The following is a 13,792-nucleotide window of genomic DNA, read 5'->3' on the forward strand; positions in this document are numbered from 1 at the left end:
ACTGACGCAAAGTACCGCTAGCACTTCTCTGGAGATAAACACTGGCTCCCAGAGTCTGACTCTCTCTCATTCTCTCTTTCTCTCTCTCTCATTCTCTTTCTCTTTCTCTCTCTCTCTCGTTTACACTCTCCCTCTTTTCTTTCCCTCCTCCTTCCAGTCGTCCGAGCACTACGGACCTTGGAATAGGCTCCTCCTCACTCCGTCACTGGCTGACTCAGATAAACTTCCTGTCGTCACGCCAACCAGCCACGGGGGATGGGGAAGCCAAATGGAGTGAGGCGGTAGTGATGGGGGTCGCCTTTCAGCTGGCCTGTGCAGCGGGGGAGGGGGACCTGAGACCCCCACCCCACAACACCCCACCCCCCAAACCCAAACTCCACCTCCCGGAAGCAAACCCATACAGACAAACCTTAGAAGATACACACGCACACGCACACACACACACACACACACACAGAGAACACACAGGAAAACATTCTTCTCACACACAAACAGCTGATAAGACCAGATGACAAATTCCCTGAGCAGCCAGGTGCCCACACAATATGGAGTACACACACACACACACACACACACACACACACACACACACAGATCAAAGTCAAGTACAAAGGTAGAAGTTTTCAAGTAACATATAAGGCACATAGTTTTATTACCCACTTGTAAAATGGCCGTAAAATTACATTTTATTTCTTTTCATTTGAGTCCTCAATTCCAAAGAGCCCAAAACATCCAAAAGGACACACATTTTTTCTCACAGTAGACAACAACAAGACATATTTAGAAATGCTATAATCCAATAGTCTACACCCACACACATGCAACCAGCTAAACACTCCTAAACATATGTTTACACACACACACACAGCCACTCACACACAACCGGATATTCGCAAGCAAACAGAGCCACACCCAGCCATTACAGCTAAATTTGACCAAAGGGACGCTATAAATACACTTCAAAGGCAAAACTAAATCCCAAACTATTTCAAGACTTCTTGCGGTTTTCAGAGACAAAACTAGCAGTGGCCTCGTGTTTTTTTTTCTGCACAGGGACCTTCAGCTCAATTGAATGAGTTCAGAGCAGTCGGGTTTATTGAAACACAATACATATCAACATTTTATTTTTCTAGCTGACCTAAAAAAAAAAAAACTAATTCCAGGAAGTGGTAAAAAAAAAATACTGAACGAGAGAGAGAGAAAGAGAGAATGAGAGAAATTACACAAGTGTCTGACTCACGGTGAAGCTGTTGTTGACGTTCTTCGTGCTGGACTCTGCCACACTTGCGTCTGTCAGGTCCACTTCATCAAAAATGATGGACTGAACAGAACATAGGACAAGGTCAGGTCAACGCAGATGATGTCATGCAGAGGGTACAGACCAAAACCCCAGAGATTGAAAAAAAAAAGAAAATAGAGAACCCCGGAAATTAAAAATAAAACATTATAAATGTCAAAAGGCATTTGTTTATGAGTACAAGGATAAACTCATACTCAACACCTAAGCCTGTATACATATAGGAACTGAACTGAAAGGAACCCATCATAAACCTTTGTTATATAGTACAGTATATATATATATATATATATATATATATATATATATAACATTATGGGTTTAAGAGTTTATTTATGATGGGTTCCTGTTTTAAATCTTTAAACTATATGCACACACATATATATTTATATATACATATATATAAATATACATATATGTGTGTGTGTTGAACATTATGGCCTATGAAAAGGGGTTCTTATATGACAATATAAATCCCACTCTCTCACATACACATACACACACACAATATACCTTAGCTGTCTGGGCATAGTAGAGGGTTCTTCCACGCAGCTTGAAGTAGCGTCTTTTCCAGCGCTGAAAGGAATTTGTCTGTTTCATCAACTTTCCCTCTTTTAAAATGGTCTGGTGGAAAGAGAGAGAGATAGAGAGAGAGAGAGAGAGAGAGAGAAAGAGCGAAAGAGAGTCTTTATTGGCAGGGTTCACCACTTTATTTACCACCAGTTGACAGCAGTGTGCAACGATTCAGACCCCAAAACTATTCACACACACTCCAGCTCCAAGTCATAAAGCTTTACGCCGTCTGCATACTCATCAGGCTAATCAAAAGCATCACCACTTTTTACGCAACACGCCAGCCCCCAACCCACACCCCCCAAGACTTTACGCACAAACTGTACCGAAACTTTCCAGCCAGGGAACATGTCTGCTAAGACGAGTCTCAGGAGGCCAGGAGAGGTACACTGCATATCTGAACATCTCCCTGGCTGCTCGCTCTCTCTTTATCTCTCTCTCTCCCCGAACACCTCGGCGGGGGCCGAGGTCATCACCCCCGCCTCATGCTGAGCGCTGGGACCCGAGCCCACTGAGCGCGCTCCGCTGCCTGTCTGCCGTTACGCTGCTCTACTGATGCGGGGAGTGCGAGGGGGCTACGCCGCTGCCAGAATGCTGTGTGTGCTGGCATGGCTGAGAGGACACACACACACATACACACACACACAGACATTCAATGTCTCTCTCACACACACACGGTTATTCTCTGTGTAATTCACACACATACACACACACACACACACATACACACACACACACACACACACACACACACACACACACACACTGGCATGTGTGTATTGACGCTTAGGCTCGGCTCCTGGTTCCATCACCCTGATTGAAGCTCACAGGTGGGGAGTTCCAGTCAATACCACAAGAATGAGACAGAGCCTTCTCTTCCCCCTGATCAATACCCATCAGAGGTCATACAAACACACACACAAACACACCTCAAATATGACATAACTAGGGTTGGGTATCGTTTCAATTTGAACGATTCTGATTCCAATTCCGATTTCTTATTTCGATTCCGGTTCCTAACGATTCTCGATTCCGATTTTTTTTATTAAAGGCAGGGTCAAAAAAAGTTTAGGATATTTTAAATGAGCTAGCTAACCAACTGTCTTTCTCAGGGTATCTGCACATTTTCCAAGTGCAAATTTAAAGACTTTTTAAGACCTTTTCAAGACATCTAAATGAAAATTAAGACTATACCACAACAAAAAGATATATATGACTGTTTATGAAATAGTTTTTTTTCCCTACTAATTTTAACCCCCACCCCATTTTGGATGTCTACAGAAGTTACCAAATATATTTTGGAGAAAGAAAAATAATTGTGTGTGAATTACCTTCACAGCTATAAATGCCCAATTTTAGGGTCTGGGCTGCTTGCTTTTGAAGCTGGCTGTACATATTTGGTTTTGCTTACTGCTGAGGCTGACTGTTCTTCACCTGTGTCTGTAGTAGCCTAGGGCTACTTGCCAAAGACATGTGCACTGGACTGGATTCCCTTCAATATTTTTTTCAAAGTTAGACTAAGCTATTTACATATTTTAATAAGCCTACTTTATATAATTTACTATGTGCATCTATTGTCCAATATGCAGCACAGCAAATTAAAGTTAATCCACTACTTTACATTTTGCATACCAGTTGTATCTAAACCAACCAAAGCTTGACTGAAACATTGTAAAACCAAACCACCAACAAGACTTGTTTTAAATTAATTAAGAGACAGGTCCTCCTCGCATGATCCTGCTGAAAACTGCTGGTTTCATCTCAAGCACGCATGTATTATGAACGCACATATTTTTATTTTTTTTATGTAGCAGTCGCCGACATTCAAAAAATATGCAGTTATATTTCACAACTTTTGCGAAGTAGGCCTAGCCTACTGGGAAACGCTGGCAAGCAAGCTGCTGGCAGATATTACAGGTAGGCTATTATAACTTAGACAGATATTTTCTTCCCTAGGCTAGGCCAGCAACACACGCTGGAAAGATGCAAACAGATCAACTTAACATATACAGTATTTCTTCCTGATTGCGAAGCACTGCACATAATTTGACCAGCAGTCTTCGCGTCCATAGTTTGTGAAACGATGCTGCGTCCGAGCAAAGACTTTAGATGCCAAGCACAACTCCAAAAAGGAGAACAAATGAGCGTCTGGTTTCAGGCTGCGCCGGACAGGGCTTTTAAAATCCATATGTCCGGCCTAAATTCGAACATGGCCAACCTATCGCTAACTGGCTTACTAACTCTTTCTCCCGCTCATTCTACCATAGGCTCCCTCATTCCACGTAGGCTACCTGTCTATCTCTCAGGCCTCAGCTACACCACGAAAATGTCAGGCATATTATTTTGTACATAGGCTTACTGTATTATTACCGTTTTCACACCTTTAACCAAACCCGTGAAAAACATCTTCACTCTGCAACCACTACACTTCCTCCCATAGCCTATTAGCCTAGTCACTTATACAATTGCGTTTTAAATACACGAAACTGGATGGAGACATCACCCGCACTCGCTGGCGGTCCCATATGCACATTTAATACCTCTCTTTAGAAAATTCAGTTGTATTAGGGGTTTGCACGGACGTCACGTTCTGGCCGGTAACCATGGTAACCCAGCATGCGCGGCCATATTGGCGATACTCGGTGAATGAAGTACAATGGAGTATTATGCACTTTGGATATCTTACGTGATTGTAGCCGTGTCTAAACAACAGAAAAGCTCATCAAAATGCGTCTAAGATGCAAAGGCATATAGGGCAGGACTTGGACCACAAGAAAATGTGCGATGTTTCGAGAAATTACAGGGAGACGAAGTACCAAGTTCAACCACAAGCGCCCCCCTTCCTCTGATAACTTCTGGCATTATTCTCCTTTCTCCCTGGTTTTTTAATAACTTTTGGAAGTCGATACCTACACCAGATGTTTTTCTCAGTCTGACCTATTGGTACAACCTAAAACACGGCAATAACTAACCATTTTCCTTGACGAAGTTAGGGATTTACTTCAGTGCCTAATGCTTTCTAATGAGGCGAGTATCTCCAATATGGCAACGTCCAAATCTGATGACACGCCGTGCAAACCCCTAATTTAAGACGTTTTAAGGATCAGCGGGAACCCTGCTTTCTGTATGAAATAGTCTGACATTCTCCATGAATTTTAATTCTATCAGAGAATGTCTAATAAGGGGAGAACTGCCACTCTCGGAAAACTTCCGGTTTCTGAACTGGTTGCCGTTCCTTCTGTGGTTCCACATGAGGGCGCTCGTCCACAAGTGAAGAATGCATGGAGGTCTATGGAGCTGTACCCCTCAAAATCCACTTTTCTCGGGATATAATTTTTTTTCAAGTAATTTGAGTATTGTATTCGAAAGGGGAGGCAAAGAAAATACACTTGGTTGAGTATTATATTTTTTAAAGTCACTTAATTGTTCTTAAAAGCCTTTCAAATGTGTCAATGACGTCATTCATTAGCACAATGCTAGCGTGTTATGTGCAACAACGACTCAACCTGTAAGAAATCAAAAGGACATAAGTACTCGTTCATTCAACTTTTGACCTATAACCCATGTTGAAGTTATACAAACTACAATCAAATCTGAGATTTGTCAACGACAATCAGGTGAAAGAGACAATTTTAGCCGTCTAGCTCCATTGACTCCCATTCATTCTGTACTCATAGCGATCGCCCCCAGTGGAACTCTGGTGGAACTGCATCCAAAATTCGGTACAATGGGACTTAATACGGAGTGGCGAGGCTCTCCGTAGACGGGCTCTGATTCTATGAACTATGCGCTTCTTCGTTGGTGTTCAGCCGTTTCTTCTTCCGGTCGGCGGACTGGGAATCGAAACTAGGAATCGAAATTTAAACTTTTGAACGATTCTGGGAAAATCGCAAAGATAGTCCCGATTCCAACCAATACTCGATATTCGATACCCAAGCCTAGACATAGCGCTACTTACTTAGACAGTGATAATATCTGTCAGCAAATATTGATCCCAGCACACATCATTACAAAAACCTAGCCTACTGCTCTCAACCCACCATCATTAGGCTTTAACATATATGCATACAAAACACTACACTGGACTCAAAACACACACACACACACACAATACACACATGCTACAATACATTACATTACATTACATTACATTACATTACATTTGGCTGACGCTTTTTTAACCAAAGCGACTAACAACATGGTAAACAGTAAGTATTAGAACAATTCTCACAATTTTAGGACAGTTTAAAAAAAAAAACACATTAGAGTACAGTAAGAATAAGTGCGTCGGTGAGTGCTGTATTTTAACAGTTACTTGTCAGTTTAACGGCTGGTGAGTGCTAGGATCAGTAAGACTTGTTGTAAGTGTTGCTATGAGAGTAGATGTTCTCTAAAGAGCTGGGTCTTCAGTAGTTTTTTGAAAGTGGAAAAGGATGTCCCTGCCCTTGTAGGAACTGGCAGTGTGTTCCACCAACGAGGAACAACAGATGAGAAAAGTTTGGATTGGCTTGAGCGTACCGGTGGTAGAGCTAGACGTCGTTCGTCAGAGGAGCGCAGCGGTCTGGAGGTAGTGTAAGTCTGTATGAGGGCATTCAAGTAGGTGGGAGCAGAACCGGAGACTACTTTGTAATATATTTTATTATTATTTTACAATAAACGACCAAAATACACCCTGGGCTTACACTGAACACACAGTGACCACGGCAACTGTGCAATCTTGAAACGATCGCTTGGCCCGACAATTATGAGAAACAAGTTTCTTGGCCTGTCATTTTCCCCTGGTGAGAGACCACCCCAGCAGCGGCGCGTGTTCCCCCAACCACCAGCAGGGGGCTGCAGAGCCTCACAGATCCAGCAGCCGAGCCACACTGAGCGCACTCCCAACTCACCAGGGACCTACCCCATCCATCAGCGGGAAGCCAAAAATAGTCGAGACCAGCTGGAACGGGGGAGGTGAAAGGCGGCTGAGATGAGGAAAGGAGGAAGAGAGGAAAGGAGGAAGAGAGGAAAGGAGGGAAAGAAGAAGGAAAGGACAGGAAAAGATAGAGAGAGAGAGAGAGAGAAGAGAAAAAGAGAAGACGAGGAGAAAGGTGGAGGGAAGAGAAGTGAAGAGGATGTGGGGAGAGAGATGAAGGAGGAGAGGTGAAGTGGCCATTGAGAGCCATCTGGGTTCGCTCTCCATCTCGCCCCCTTCACCACAACACACACAGCTACTGCCTCAGCCGCCACAGCCTTAACACAGCCTTGTTAGACGGAGGTCTCTCTCTCTCTCACACACTATACACACAACACTATAAAAGGGACCGGTCTGACCACAGTTGCTTAAAATTAACATTCCATGACATCACATCACACACACACACACCACACACACACACACACAAGTAGACAGGAAATAGATGAAAGGAGCTAAAATTAACCCGTCCTGATAAACACAGCCGCAGGACCATATGAGCCCAGACGGCCCGAAAGGAAAGACAAGAAGGAAAATCAACAGTGGAGGAGTACATACAGTGTGACACACCTGCTTACTGAGGGCTTCCATGCGCAGGACAGGAGGGCTGACACACACACACACACACACACACACACACACACACACTTCCACTCCTTATCTTCCTCTTCTCCTCACTGTCTCCCGCGGTGCCGGCGCGGTTAAGCACAGCTTCGGGTTTCCTGGCGACACACTGGCCGGAGGCGGTCAAACACACTTTCAACGGCGGCCTTCGGTTAATATCCGTCCCCGCACTCAGACATATACACACAGCACACAGGCTCCCTGTCACACACACACACACCGCTTCGGTCTATTTTAGTCAACTCTCTGTTTCTCTCACTCGCTTTCTTATTGAAGCCCTCCCCTCAGGGTTCCCATAAGACGCTCTTGAGACAGGAAGCTTGACCTATGTGTGTGTGTGTGTGAATGCGTATAAGAATATGTGTGTGTGTGTCCACGTGTGTGTGTGGTCGAATAAGAGTCAGTGCTGTGAGCATCACAAAGGAAGTGGTGAAAGCTGTGCTGAGCATCTAAGCATTCAGATGTAACCTATGCATGCTTTTTTGTGTGTGTGTGTGTGTGTGTGTGTGTGTGTGTGTGTGTGTCTGTGTCTGTGTGTCTGTGTGTGTGCGTACCAGTGCAACTGCGTCCCGCAGCCAGAGAATGCATGCAGGTTTACTAGCAAATCTTCCCTTATGGCCTGTCCACACGGAGACGTTTTTTAGGTTAAACGCAGAGATTTTGCTTCGTCTTGGCCGAGCGTCCAAACGAATCCTGTAAACGCACTGCCCGAAACCGCACTTTTCTGAAACCTGGTCCCACAGTGGAAAAATCTGAAACCGTAGCCCGTTTGAATTCGTTTAGACAGCGAAACGGCACATCCTGCTTGCGTATCGATGATGTCATCGCCACACCTCAGCTGCCCTGGACTTGCACTTATAGTATTGCCTAACAATACTAGTTTTCATACATGACATTACCTACGATTACACTCCATAAGATAAATATCACAACTGGTGCTGCGCAGCGCCGATATCTTATGACTTGGAAGGCCTGAACACTGTTTTTCCCGGTGTTTTTTTATGCATTCTAGCTACTGTCAGTGACGCGAGAGAACTTAAGTTATTAGGAGAGTGCAGTGTAAGTTTAGGCTACATTAATTTGTGCGTAGTGCCAGTGTCATTCATTTATTTTACATGTCTTACAACATACATGCATTCACAGTCGAGTGAAATCAGATATAAGCATAGGTCTACAAAGACGCTTAGAACTCACGTTAAGCCGATAGTAGCACACTGAATGCGAATGCGCGATTTGATGCAGGCAAAAGTAGGCTATTGACTGTTACGAAGGTTTTATAGCAATATTATAAATGTGGCGACAGAATAGCCTAGAACTTGGGTAAGCCTTGCGTTTAGTAGCCTAATTGCGGTGACAGCCAAAACTAATGTGAATCACGGACTATCCTACAACCAAAGAAAGTAAAGGTGATTAGTAGGCCTACCTGCGTTAGCCAAATAAAGGACGGGACTGCACCCTTCACAAACCGTAAAATAAAGTTTATTAGTTTTACAGTTGACTACAATTGACAGTTCACCATCAGTCCACACAAACAATTCTGGTTTCCTTGCACTAGCCATTTCGTCGTAGCCTATTCTGTCTGTTTGTAAAGCGCAAGTTTTGGTCAATTTCTGTAAAGAAACAGTGCCACCTATAGGCCTGGGGTATGAAGTAACGTGTTGAGTCGTGTTGAGATGGATCCGTTTGGACGCAAATATTCTTGATACGGTTCCAGGGAAGACGGAGGAAAAAAAGATCGGTTTGGTACGTGTGGACTAGGCCTTAATGTCCACACTGGCCACTCCATGCAATCAGATGCTAATGCAACTCAACGAGCTCGCTAATTACCTATTCCGCAATTCACACCAGTCATTACCATACATATTACATTTGATTAATACACCCCGCGCTCACAGACACACAGCGGCAGTTCACCCCACCACATCCCTTCAAGTGGGAGAGTGACTGAAGAGGACAAGAGGCCTGGGGGCCTTTCAAGAGGTTCTCCACAAAAAAACAGACATTCTATTTCATCTATTTTCATTCATTTCATAAGCATGTTGGTTGGAACTTCAACAAATGGATATCGCAAAAAAACTTTAGATCTAAGCTCCACAGACAACATTTTACACACAAACTGACCTGTACAGTGTACAGAACTGCAAAGATGTATAACCACTGAAAATTGGTAATATGCATCCAGCAAAAAACACTCCGCCAAAGACAGAACAGGCTGAATCTTCATCTGAATCACTTTTTTAGCACAGTCATCTCTACACTGGCTGGTGATGTACTGGGACTGTAAAAGCAAAACTCCTCAAAAGGACAATACTCCTCAAAAACCTCTTCAGTTTCTTCCATGAAGCAGCACTGATATTTTGTGAGCAGACAGGAATGAACTTACACTGAATTGAATAACAGTTTGAGTGTTTCTAATTCCAGAACTGAGGTTGCATTGTGATATACTGGCACATATCTGAGTCACACTCCAATATGTAATTCCAATCGAGTAGCTCAATGATCAGTTAATTACATTGTAGTTAGTCTGGTAAAGTAGGCCAACACCCGCCAGCTATCAGAACAGGATGCGGCGAGCGACATCAAATGATGGACATATGTTGGGATCTGGGTCAAAAATAGGCCCTCTTTGACCTTCTGCTTCTAAAGAGAGGACAGTTGCTACAGCAACCTTTTGAGTGACCCCTTTCATCACACCTAGAGCCCTTTATACGAAAATACAGAATTGGCTTGAAAACTACACGACCTTTCGTCTAACACAGGGGGTTCATTGAGATCAGACAGTTTTGATTCCACTTGGCTCCCGTTCAAACAAAACGAAAAAAAAAAGAAAAAGAATAAGCAGAGCAAGAATAAGAATTCCCAAGCCATACTTTCCCTATTAAGATAAATATGAATTATTTTATTACATTTTCCTACCACCCCTACATGCATATGCCTTCATTTAGATTAGGATCTATCAAAAAGAACACGTTGAGGTAAAGCCTGTCATCAATTCCACCGCAGCATAAATCATTGATGCAAATGAGTACCTTCTACCTCGAGTTAGTTTAGGATCTTAAAAAAAAAAAAACTCAAAGAACGCTGGTCAAATAGTAAAGTAATACTTCTAGAACACAGCGTCGTAAAATTTAATCTTTACCTACACGGACAAGGAAAGGCAAGAACAAACCCTTTTCATTGTATTATTCTGGAATAACTTAACTAGTAAGCCATTAAAAGACGAAGACGGTGTAACTTTACACTCGATGCAAGCGCTCTCAACCGCTGTTGCAGAGTATGAAGGCTATTATTTTTTCGGACGTTCTTTTTTCATAGGCTGCAGATGCACGAGGACATTTCAAGGTTCTATGATGATAGCAAACTGATGCAAATTTACAAAATATAACTAGCTAATGCAAACACACTTTAAGTATAGCCTAACAGTGGACATCGTCCGCAGCGGCGCGCTTAGACGTACCGCTGCGCATGTTATTAGATAGCCAACAGCAGACAAACACCGTAATACATAATGGCTTAATCCACACCCTCCGTAATACCGTTATATCTCTATCCGCTTCTTGGCTCGAGCCAGAACACGTCTGAAAGACCGAGCCAGCGAGTTCCGTCGTGTAGGAAAACTCGAGGCTGTTAAATGGCCTTGGTGAATTCGCTAGCTCTGAACAGCCGCATATGTGCAAAGCGATGGCTCGTTCTTGAGCATTTTCCGCCATAAAAAGAAAACAATGAATTACCTTGCTTCTGATCTGCCCCGACGTGGAAACTTTGCGGATCAGTTTTTGAGGTGAACCGTGTTCTTGCTCCGGTTCACTATCCGAAGATTCCTCCAAGCATCTAGCTGCGGCCTCAGCTGCGACCGCCACCGCCATCCTTACATTTGCCCTGGGGGAACCATACGTGTAATGGATGGAGAGATTCAGCTCCACCATGCGGTCAAGACAAGATACTATGGCTATCCAGTGTATTGAAAAACGACTCCACCTGGTGGTCACCTTGGTAACGTGATGAAACTGAGGCACCCGGCTCTTCACATAGAAAAAATATAGAGGCTATTAGATTATATTAGGTTCAATTTTTAAGATATAGAGGACATTAGATTAGATTTGATCAGATTCAACTATTAAAGAAAGACTGTTATTTATGGGGGGAAATGTATTTGTTACATATTTGTAAGCGTTGTCATAAGTAGGCCTAGGCTAGGCCTAATAGCAACTTCTTAGGGGCTGAAGTTAATTAGTCGTTTCCAGTAGGATACACAGCTCAAGCAGTCGGCAGTCTGTGTTTCCTCTGCACGACCTCTCTCTACATTGGTTAGTCTTTTTTGACACATTGATTTTAAGGCCTTGCAACCTCCTTCTCTTATGATATGATTTGTTGAAGCATTTCCAATAAAATGAAATGACATTAAACTATTCAAACTTATTTTTTGACCAAGGAAAATTTGGTTTTATAAAAAGGCAAACCAGGAGTCAGGACTAGTTTCCAGAAACTCATGACATAATGCAAACTATGAACAGGGCTTGGAGGTATGGAGCAACTTCAGTGTTGACAGCGTCAAGGGACACACTGACCTATGTGTGTGATTTATATTGAAGGCACTAAGCACATGTGCTATGTCATATCTGTATAAGAACCGCTTTTACATTTGTTTTCTGAAGGTTTTCCCATGTTTATGGATGTTGCCAGTGATCACATGAGAGTGAAGTCCACTCACCTGAATTACCTTGAGGCTGAGTGCCTTCAGATTTCCCAATCTAGCTTCCTTCATAACAGGAACATTGGTAATACAACATAGATAATACATCTTAAAAGTATTTTTAAAATGAGGAAAGGCAATAAACAAACATGCATACATACACATTACACACACATGCACATAGTATAACTATATATACTCTTTTGATCCCGTGAGGGAAATTTGGTCTCTGCATTTATCCCAATCCGTGAATTAGTGAAACACACTCAGCACACAGTGAAGTGAAGCACACACTAATCCCGGCGCAGTGAGCTGCCTGCAACAACAGCGGCGCTCGGGGAGCAGTGAGGGGTTAGGTGCCTTGCTCAAGGGCACTTCAGCTGTGCCTATTGGTCGGGGTTCGAACCAGTACCAGATCCGAAGCGCTAACCAGTAGGGCACACACATGCACTAACCAGACATGCACACACATGCACTAACACACACACACACACACACACACACACAGACAGTGTGGAAACAGGGTCATTTATTGGGTGTAGACAGCAAGGCTTCATTCTGCTTTTTGTGTGTTGGGCTGTGTTTGGTGGGCTCGAGTTTCTTAGCTGTTTTTAACTCATTATGGCACACTGAGAAAGAGCAGAGCTCTGATTCCACCAAACGGAACCAGGGAGGGTGACAAAAATTGGGTCCTCCTGATGTAAACACAATCCTACACACACACACACGCACACGCACACGCGCACACACACACACACACACACACACACACACACACACATACACACACACTTCCCTCTGGTCCTTTGTGAACTTGTACATCCTTTAATGTCTTTCAAAGGAGTTCAAGGTAGACCTTTGATTTCATCCTTCCATCTTCCTCTTCCTCATACTTTAGTCTCTCTAATGACCTCTTCTCTTTCTGTAAGGTGATCATAGCATGGCAAGAAATACCCGTTGTTGTTAGATAATGAGATAATGTGGGTCAAACACTGAGTCCATATTCATCTTTCAGTCCATCTCTCTTTCAGTTCTTCCACTATCAGTCCATCTTTCTTTCCGTACTTCTGTCTTTCAGTCTATCATTCTTTTAGTCCTTCTATCCTGGCCCTGTGGTCTGTTTCAGTCATGCGAAAGGGTACTCACTTCTCATCAGGAAATCCGAGCGTGCGTCTGTAGCACATTCATGAATACCCTCTATTGTAAATGTCCTCATCACACTGTGCTGTATTTGGATCATGTAGTGTTATCCATCCTACACCACAGATGAATTTTGGAATGGTCTTGTGACCTGATTGATTTGGTGAATATGTTATGTGACACATTACAGAGCAAAACAGTTTAAGCCTCCAGTCTTTCATTTCACATTACAGAGCAAAACAGTTTAAGCCTCCAGTCTTTCATTATGTTATTCAAGTTATAAACTTTGTATTACATATTTTAGTCTCTGTGTCTTTGGTATCAATAGCATGTCTCCTTCACTGTCTGTTGGTTCAGCCTCAATTATATTTAAAGTGCTGACTTCTGTTGCTGATGTTATCAGACAGGTATAAGGTGAACACATGGAGATGTGCCATGCACAGCAAAAGTGTTCTTGTCTCATGTACGTTCCCTATAGCAGTCTCAGGGCAAAATGCTGAGATGGAACCAT

At 43.2% G+C, this 13,792-nt stretch overlaps 1 protein-coding gene across 8 annotated transcripts in view; it reads right to left on the reverse strand.

Moving 5' to 3' along the window:
* Positions 1-11,380, reverse strand: part of LOC121684641 (diacylglycerol kinase delta-like) — a 36,342-nt gene extending 24,962 nt beyond the window's left edge. For 2 of the 8 annotated variants that reach the window (XM_042064701.1, XM_042064705.1), the window contains exons 1-3: positions 11,180-11,380; positions 1,811-1,921; positions 1,241-1,321 (exon numbers count right to left, since the gene is read on the reverse strand). In XM_042064701.1, coding sequence (XP_041920635.1) covers positions 1,241-1,321; positions 1,811-1,921; positions 11,180-11,374 — 387 coding nt within the window. In that variant the 5' untranslated portion in view covers positions 11,375-11,380. Of the gene's footprint in view, positions 135-1,240; positions 1,322-1,810; positions 1,922-7,394; positions 7,663-11,179 lie in introns of those variants that run through there. The other 6 variants (XM_042064703.1, XM_042064700.1, XM_042064704.1 and 3 more) reach the window with 4 other exon arrangements.
* Positions 11,381-13,792: the final 2,412 nt, after the last annotated feature.

Source organism: Alosa sapidissima, chromosome 15 (genome assembly GCF_018492685.1).
Source record: "Alosa sapidissima isolate fAloSap1 chromosome 15, fAloSap1.pri, whole genome shotgun sequence".
Lineage (NCBI taxonomy): Eukaryota > Metazoa > Chordata > Actinopteri > Clupeiformes > Clupeidae > Alosa > Alosa sapidissima.